The sequence below is a fragment of the Pseudochaenichthys georgianus genome, chromosome 22, assembly GCF_902827115.2.
Source record: "Pseudochaenichthys georgianus chromosome 22, fPseGeo1.2, whole genome shotgun sequence".
NCBI classification, from domain to species: Eukaryota; Metazoa; Chordata; class Actinopteri; order Perciformes; family Channichthyidae; genus Pseudochaenichthys; species Pseudochaenichthys georgianus.
The window spans coordinates 31401050-31409614 of NC_047524.1; the positions used below are offsets into that span (position 1 = coordinate 31401050).

The window sequence follows — 8565 nt, forward strand, 5'->3', positions numbered from 1 at the left end:
GCGCAATGAAGTGTCAGCGCATTTTATCAATCATAACTCGCTGAATACAAAACTGATTTTCACGGGGGGGGGGTTTCTGCAAACGTCATATATGTAGGCATGATACCGGACACATGATTCGGCGTATTTTAATATTCATAGTAGGCTTAACAGCAATAGAATATTCTGGTATTTGATAGCCTATGTTATGTATGATAGGTATTTTGCAAAAGACACACGATATATAATATATACACACACACACATAAAAAAACACTAATGGTCTATATATGATAGAGAAGCATATTGTGTAGGCCTATACTCAGCTATTTTAATAAGTTGAAAAATGAAGAAACAATAATACATTATACATAGACAGAAGTTATATATCAGTAAAAATGAATATCTATGTCATAAAAAATGAAAATGTACTACTACATCTATATAAAAAATGTAAATGTTCAAGTTAAACACAAGAACATGACACCACCCCGCCCAAACCATATTTACACAAAGTTGCTCATGACACCCGAATGCCCCGTGCATGCGGCTCCTCCAAAGCATGACTGAGAACCTCTTTCTCATATCTTTGTCTTTGGGAAACCATCAAAATAAAAACGGGAGATTTGAGAGTCAACACAAAAACATTTTAAGAAGGAGGTCAAGCTTATTTTCTTCCTTCTTCTTCCTAGATAGATTAGATTAGATTTTAGATTTAGATTCGGACCCTTTGTGTTTCAGGTGACAAAGACTTCGTCAGGTAATATGCAATGGGAGCCTTCCAATGTCCGTGTAGGCCAACCACCATGAACACCAGAGCCTCAGTAGCAGCATCGGTCTCATTGTTCCATCACCCATGTCTACAAAAGCAGACATTGACTGGTTATGTGGATTATATTGCACATGTTTTCTGATGGCCATGTCATCCAACATGAGTGAAACACATCCATATTTAGCCTGGTCGTCCTGGCATCTTCTCTCCAGCATATCCAGCATCATCTTGTTCAGGCCAGGCTTGCCATCCACCGAACACAGCCACCTGTACAACAATTGAGAAGTAGCTATTTAAGGTACTTGCAACCGTAATTTCCAAAAATGAAATTGAACAACATTAAGACTACCTTTTTGTTGTAGTCTCTCTGAGGTATTTGTATGCCTTTGGACCATGTAGATGGAGTGTGAGGGCAAGCTCTCTGTGGTCCTTGGAGTACTCATGGCCCTGCTTTGCCTTCAAGTCTATTTGAAGATCTGAAATTGTATGAGAAAAAATTAATAAGTCCCCTTCATATAATAACAAAGGAGTTTAATAAAGAGTGTAAGAGTAAGATGTACATGAATCTCAAAGTGCTACTTTCATCTTCCCTGAGTAGAAATCAAGCCTCTTTGAGTTCTTCATTAATGAGGTTCTTTTCCCTCAAAGCCCCCAAAAGAGTCCTCACTGTGGTCTCTGCCCTCTTTTCTCTAGCCATGGCATTCTTCCTCTCTCGCTCGAGACTCTCCACTCTTGCTAAAGCTTCATTGAGTCTGGCCTTAAGAGCAGTCGGAGAAGCAGGCAAGACATCGCTATGATCCTAGAAAGAGGGATGAACATGGTTTGAGTGATGTTTCACTTCACACACAACACTTTGACACAACTAGAGTATGGCCCACATTCTTTCTTATAGTCATCACCTGTCAAAGCCACTGCCAGCATCATGTGTGTGTGTGCGCGTGTGTGAGTGTGCCAGGAATGCATGTTCAACATGTCTTCAATTGTGTGTGTATGTGTTTATTTGTGAGTGGGTTTAATATGAGTGGCAGCAAACAAGAGAGATTTTACTTTGTCTAGGACCATTATGAATGATGTTGAAAATAGAAATACTCACATCATTAGGCTGAGGTTGTGAGTGTGAGGTTGAAGCTTCTGGGTCGTCCTGAGGGGCCACAGACAGGCTCTCTTCAGCTTTTCTGGAAGGAGACGTAGTCCTGCCCTTTTCCGGCTAAAATGAAAAAGCAGAATACCACACACACACACACACACACACACACACACACACACACACACACACACACACACACACACACACACACACACACACACACACACACACACACACACACACACACACACACACACACACACACACACACACACACACACACACACACACACACACACACACACACACACACACACACACACACACACACACACACACACACCACCCTGCCCTGTTATTGATAATAGAATATTTACATTTATGAATGCTAATAACCGTATGATGATACACCTACTCTTTGGAGGTGAACCGGGAAGCTGAAGATGGAGGGAATAACACCATCTCTGAGTCGGACAATCTGTCCTGTCCTGTCAAACTCGTCCTGCTTACAATGCTCACTGCAAATCACGGATGACTCGCTTGCAGTGAACCCTTCCCTCCTCAAAGCAACTTCCCACTTCTTTCTCATATCTTTGTCTTTGGGAAACCTTCAAAATAAAAACGGGAGATTTGAGAGTCAACACAAAAACATTTTAAGAAGGAGGTCAAGCTTATTTTCTTCCTTCTTCTTCCTAGATAGATTAGATTAGATTTTACTGTATTCATCCCACAACGGGGACATTCACTTGTTACAGCAGCGATTTATAAAGTCTCAGTTGGCCATGGACATAATGTTTGCTGGCTACGATTTCGCAGGCGGACATCAATACAGTACAATAATATTCTATTTACAAAATACAACCAATTATAATGTTGAATCTTACTTGTGAAAAGTAATCCACCGACCCCTGTTCGCAATCGTCCGCCGATTTGCACAGCAATATGCTGCACAGTGCTCTGGCATCTTGAAACCTCTGCTGTCTATGGGTAGAATGTCTGTAGGATGACCGGTCCAAGATGGCGGCCGTATTTCTTGCGCCCCAGCAGCCAATGCGGCGTCTACTCTTTATATGTCTATGATCCAGACGATCAACCGGATCCTGTGTATAATTATTGCTGCTCCACTTTTCTGTTTTCTACAGGTCAGTACATGATGAAAATGATCGATGTTAACTTGTGTGAATTATATATGATGTTGGAGATGTTTAGGAGAGTGTGTCAGAAGGTTTTGAGCATGTTTGACATAGTAACGGTATTTTAAAAATACTAAACTGTCGGCAACAATAGATGCCATTTTCGCGGGCTTCAGCCGCACCTGGGTAAATGTGACCTGAGCGAAGGCTTGCAGGCAGGTTGGCTGCTGCGCACGGGTAATATGTTTTGTTTACCTGAGTGCAGTCTTGCAGGCACATTGCCTTGTTTTTTGTTTATTAACATTGACAGTGTATTTTTGTGATCTCCATAATATGTTATATTTGGTAAAGATAGATATATTGATAGAAAGTATTATTTGATAGCGTTATGTGTTTATAGATAACAACCTGTCCTTCACTGCAAACATAGCTGCTACAACCCGCTGATGCAGATACACGCTTTACAACATCAGGAGGATGCGTCCCCAGCTGACCCAGAAAGCGATGCAGGTTCTGGTCCAGGCTCTCATCATCTCACGCCTAAACTACTGCAACTCCCTCCTGGCTGGTCAACCTGCATGTGCCATCCGACCTCTGCAGCTCATCCAGAATGCAGCGGCTCGTCTGGTCTTCAACCTTCCTAAATTATCCCACACCACGCCGCTCCTCCGCTCCCTCCACTGGCTTCCGGTAACTGCTAGAATCCACTTCAAGACACTGGTACTTGCGTACCATGCTGCAAATGGATCTGGCCCTTCCTACATCCAGGACATGGTTAAACCGTACACCCCAGCACGTGCACTCCGCTCTGCATCAACCAAACGGCTCGCTGCACCCTCGCTGCGAGGGGGACCCAAGTTCCCATCAGCAAAAACACGTGGGTTTGCTATCCTGGCTCCAAAATGGTGGAATGAGCTCCCATTGACATCAGGACAGCAGAAAGCTTACACACCTTCCGGCGCAGACTGAAAACTCATCTCTTTCGACTCCACTTCGAGCGATAGAACTATTAACAAAGCACTTATATACTAATAAAGGACTGGCTTATCTAAAGCCAGTTGAGTAGCACTTGAAATGTTTTTGCTCTATGAAACCTGATGTACTTATATGATTCTGTTTTCTTCAAGTTTGTATTTTGTTGGTCGAACGCACTTATTGTAAGTCGCTTTGGATAAAAGCGTCAGCTAAATGTAATGTAATAATTTATATTGACTATGTTGAATTTCTCCTTGAGATACAGTAATTGACTGTGACAGACAGATAACTTAAATGGAGAAATGTGATGTTTGTAAAGTTCAGCTATTTGAATGTAACTGTGTACTTTGAATTTTGAATAAGAAGCATTCCAGACGATCAACCGGATCCTGTGTATAATTATTGCTGCTGCACTTTTCTGTTTTCTACAGAAATCATTTATTGTTGCTGTGGTACCCAAGCTTTTGGGACCCGTAACAAAAAATGTTGTGCAGCTGAGTGTCAAGAACTGCTTCAAATAGTGATAGGATTAATTGTAGTGCTCCACCTGTATACATGTATGTTTGTATGTTAATTTGAGTAAAGTTCCATTGTGATTGACATAATTGTTGTTTTCTATGGTTGCCAATTGACTCACAGTCAATGGTTCATGAACAGTTCATGTACATGAACAGTTCATGAACAGTTCATGAATATTCAGTGACTGGGTATGAACTGTTCATGAAGTTGTTATGAACAGTTCTTGAAATGTTCTTGGTTGAAAACTGAATATCCCTACACACTCACTGAATGAATTGTTCATGAACCTGCCTAAAACCATATTCCATGAATTGTTCATGAACCATTCCAGCACAGGAGTTTCATGACTAGTTCATGAACTGCCCTAGTGCCATTTAATGTTCATGTCACTTTCATGAACAGTTCATCAACTTTGTTATGAGCTGTTTATGAGCTGTTTATGAGCTGTTCATGAATATGGTTCACTGATATTCCATGAACTTTTCATGACAAGTTCATGAACAGTTCACTATCATCTCACTGGGGCTGTGCATCTCAACCCCCCTCCCCGCAGCAACTCTATATCCACCAGTTAAAGGAAATACAACTAATGTGTTGTGTTATATTAGCTGTACAATTTACCACATATGGTGTTCTTAGTTTCCATACCTCCTGTGTTTTACGAGCGACTTATCAAGTCTTGGCAAATGGCATAAAACATGATAGTTTATAAAACCATGCTCGTATCTACAACCTATAGAAATGCAAAACGGCGTCAGTTTAGACGTAATTCTGTCCTTCTGCTTACCGCATCATTTGAGAAAACATTTCATAACATTAACACAATCGCAAAACATTGCGTAGAAACTGGCGTGCGCCATCTTTTGAGCGTATATCCCTTTATAAATGAGGCGCCTCATTTATAAAGGGATATACGCTCAAAAAATGGCGTTGGCAGAAGGAAGAATGGAGAGAAATGTGTGGAAATAATACCATAAATAAAATGTTACCTCTCATTTATCATATATGAAGAATTAATTTTCAAACATTGATTAAAGCCAATCTTAAAATGATTAAACAAACACCTGTTTGAGACTCCTCGTGCACACAAACACATAACTTGGAGAAATAAATAAATACGGATATGTTATTTAAAACCACCTCGAAATGTTGTGTTAATGTTATGAAATGTTTTTTCATAAATGATGCGGTTTTGCATTTCTATAGGTTGTACGAGCATGGTTTTATATACTACCATGTTTAATCATGTTTTATGCCGTTTGCTAAGACTTGATAAGTCACAGGAGGTATGGAAACTAAGAACACCATATGTGGTAAATTGTACAGCTAATATAACACAACACATTAGTTGTATTTCCTTTATTATGTGATGACTTCCAAAGAGAAAAGCAAGAACACCCGGAATAAAGTATTATTATTATTTATTTTTTTATTTTTTCGGATATCATATTGCATTAACATCATATCCCAACATGCATTGCGGCTAAACATCCAATCAACGAGCATCAAACTGAGGATCTTGGGTAATCTGTTCAGTGGGTTTGTGTGTATCCTCAAAATGTCCCTTATAGGCCTACGTCTGTTTCCGGTGACTTTATTTACGGCTAAAAAGCCCAAGATTATAGAATTAAACGAATAAATAAAAACAAGGATAATTGTGTGTTATTGTTGAGTAAATAAGGAAAAAAAGATTTTCAAAAATACAGATTTCAGTATTTTGAGGCTCTAAGCCCCATTTCTTTTCCTCACAGACGGGAAAAAAAGTCCGACATTATACGATTTAAAATAAAAAGATAAAACACTGGCATGTAATTTACGTTAGAATAAATAGAATGGTTTTGAATAATAGATGAGAGTAAAATCTACGTCACTTTACAGCCCCGCCCACTTTTGGGGAAAGCAACGCTGTCATTTGAACGGCGATCAAGCCTGAAGCCACAGAGCTCTTCTGTTACTGTCCTTTCTTCTTAGAGGAAGTTCAGAAACACGTAACTCTGGATTTGTTTTAATGTGTGAGGTGCAATAAAAAACACAGCAGCTTTTCGGCATAATAAAACTATTATTTTCTGCCTCGCTCATGAGAGTAACAGCTGGAGAAATTACATCCTCGCCTACTGATTTCAAATGTGTGCTCTAAAATGATATTTATAAATGACTTATCATTATTATAAGCAAGACAATAAATGGCAAAGATATGTAGAAAATAAACGTATTTAAGATACGCTCATTAGAAACGTAACGTGGGAGAAAATATGCTTCTAGAAGATATGTAGAAAATAAACGTATTTGAGATACGTTCATAACGAACGTAACGTAGGAGAAAATACGTTTCTTGCTAAACGTAATTGAGAATGCAGTTTAGTTCTGTGGGAACGTAATTTTTAGGAGACAGGGTTGCGTGGGGTCACGCCGGCCAATCACAAAGCTTTGATGCGTTCAAGTGCATTATTCTGGCACAGGAAGATTATGTTATAGGACATTAACGATAAAACAGAATATTGTTGTTCTGTTTTTTGACACATCTCGCGATCGACTGGGAATTTCCCCGCGATCGACCCCTGATTTATAGGTAAATATGGGCGTTACGTGAAGCCCGCAAAAGCTGCACCACATTTAGAGTCGATTGTGATTTATAAAGGGAAACCAGCGTAGGAAGTGCTGTCCGCACTTTCCTCGCCGGTACGCAATGTTTGGTGAATCGGAAACTGTCGGAAAATTTCTGTACCTATTTTTTGGATTTCTACTACGTAAGCAAACTTCCCACGTGAATCCTACGCACGGCGTTATAAATGAGGCCCCAGGTCTCTCAGCCCTGGTACAATATTCTTCTTTAAACAACAGGTGTTGTTTTTTTATACTTAAATTGTTGTTTACTGCAGCTGTTGTTCTTTGAACTACAGGTGTACTGTGGCTGTGGCTCAGTAGGTAGACCGTCGTTCTCCAATTCAAAAGGTTGCTGGTTTGATCCCAAGCCCCTGCAATAAAAATGTGTCCTTGGGCAGGATACTCAAATTGCTCTCAATGTTGTGGCCAATGGATAGAAGGACACAGATCACACAAAGGGTTTCACCTTAAGAATACTGTCTGGTCATTTTTCTTGGTACTTTCTTGGTTATCTGTCGCCACTTTTTTAGTTTTCTTCAGACTCTCTGTTATTGAGAAATGATAAAGTGAGGAACCCGCTATTAAAACGTGGCGACAGATAACCCACGAGTACCTTTCTCTTTTTATATAAAAGGACCTGTGAGTTCATGGATACTTCTAAAATACTTGCCCTTGCCCTGACCTGTGCTCAACTGATACCATTCTAAATGATGGGAGAAGGTCTGTGTGACATGTGACATCAATCAACCAATCAACAACTGTATTAATCCCGCAAGGGGCAATTGGTTATGAGCAGCAGCTTATGTACATACAAGAAGAAAACACACAGATACACCCGGAGCACAGATGTGGATAATTCCAATTTACACTATAAATAGTTCATAGCATCACAATAATAAATAAATAAATAATCAAGTTAAAAGCCTTTCAAGAATTTAAAAGTTTGAGTGCAGAAGATGAACATGATGAACAAAGAAAAGATCAAAACGATTATTTTAGTTTTCTTTTCAAATGAATATGTCAAAAATAATGAAATACATCTGCTCCAGTGTGTCATCACGATGGGTTGAACATGACTTTCTGTTAACGTTAAGAAACAGGCAGCATCGATAGACAAGGCAGTTTTACAAAAACATCTCAAAAGGTAATGGGTCAGTATTTTTAAGCTACCATTTCTAACGTTATTCCGTATACACTTTTCTCTTGTCATGTTTGAGGGCAGTGATATTTGATATTGTTACTGCTGGGCTGATATTGGATTTGCTGTATTGCTAAAGCTGTGGAGGGATGCACATAAAGATGACTGTTATTTTCCGGTCAGGTGCATGCTGGTCAGTGTGCAGTACTTTTCCACAGCTGTGTGTGTGATCAGGCAGATCTTTGAGCGGCACGTGTGGGCTGCATGTAGCTCTACATCACAGATTCATTATTGTCTACCCTCAAAAGAGAACATATTTACTCAGAATGAATGCAAAAAGTATGTTTGACATGTAAAC

At 39.7% G+C, this 8565-nt stretch overlaps 1 protein-coding gene across 1 annotated transcript; it reads right to left on the minus strand.

Moving 5' to 3' along the window:
- Positions 1–611: 611 nt before the first annotated feature.
- LOC139436064 (THAP domain-containing protein 6-like) lies at positions 612–2803 on the minus strand. The gene is made up of 5 exons (XM_071207252.1): positions 2723–2803; positions 2254–2446; positions 1845–1958; positions 1101–1550; positions 612–1018 (listed from the first exon to the last, which is right to left on the minus strand). The coding sequence occupies exons 1-4, from the start codon at positions 2800–2802 to the stop codon at positions 1353–1355; spliced, it is 585 nt and encodes a 194-aa protein (XP_071063353.1). The 5' UTR covers position 2803; the 3' UTR covers positions 612–1018; positions 1101–1352.
- Positions 2804–8565: the final 5762 nt, after the last annotated feature.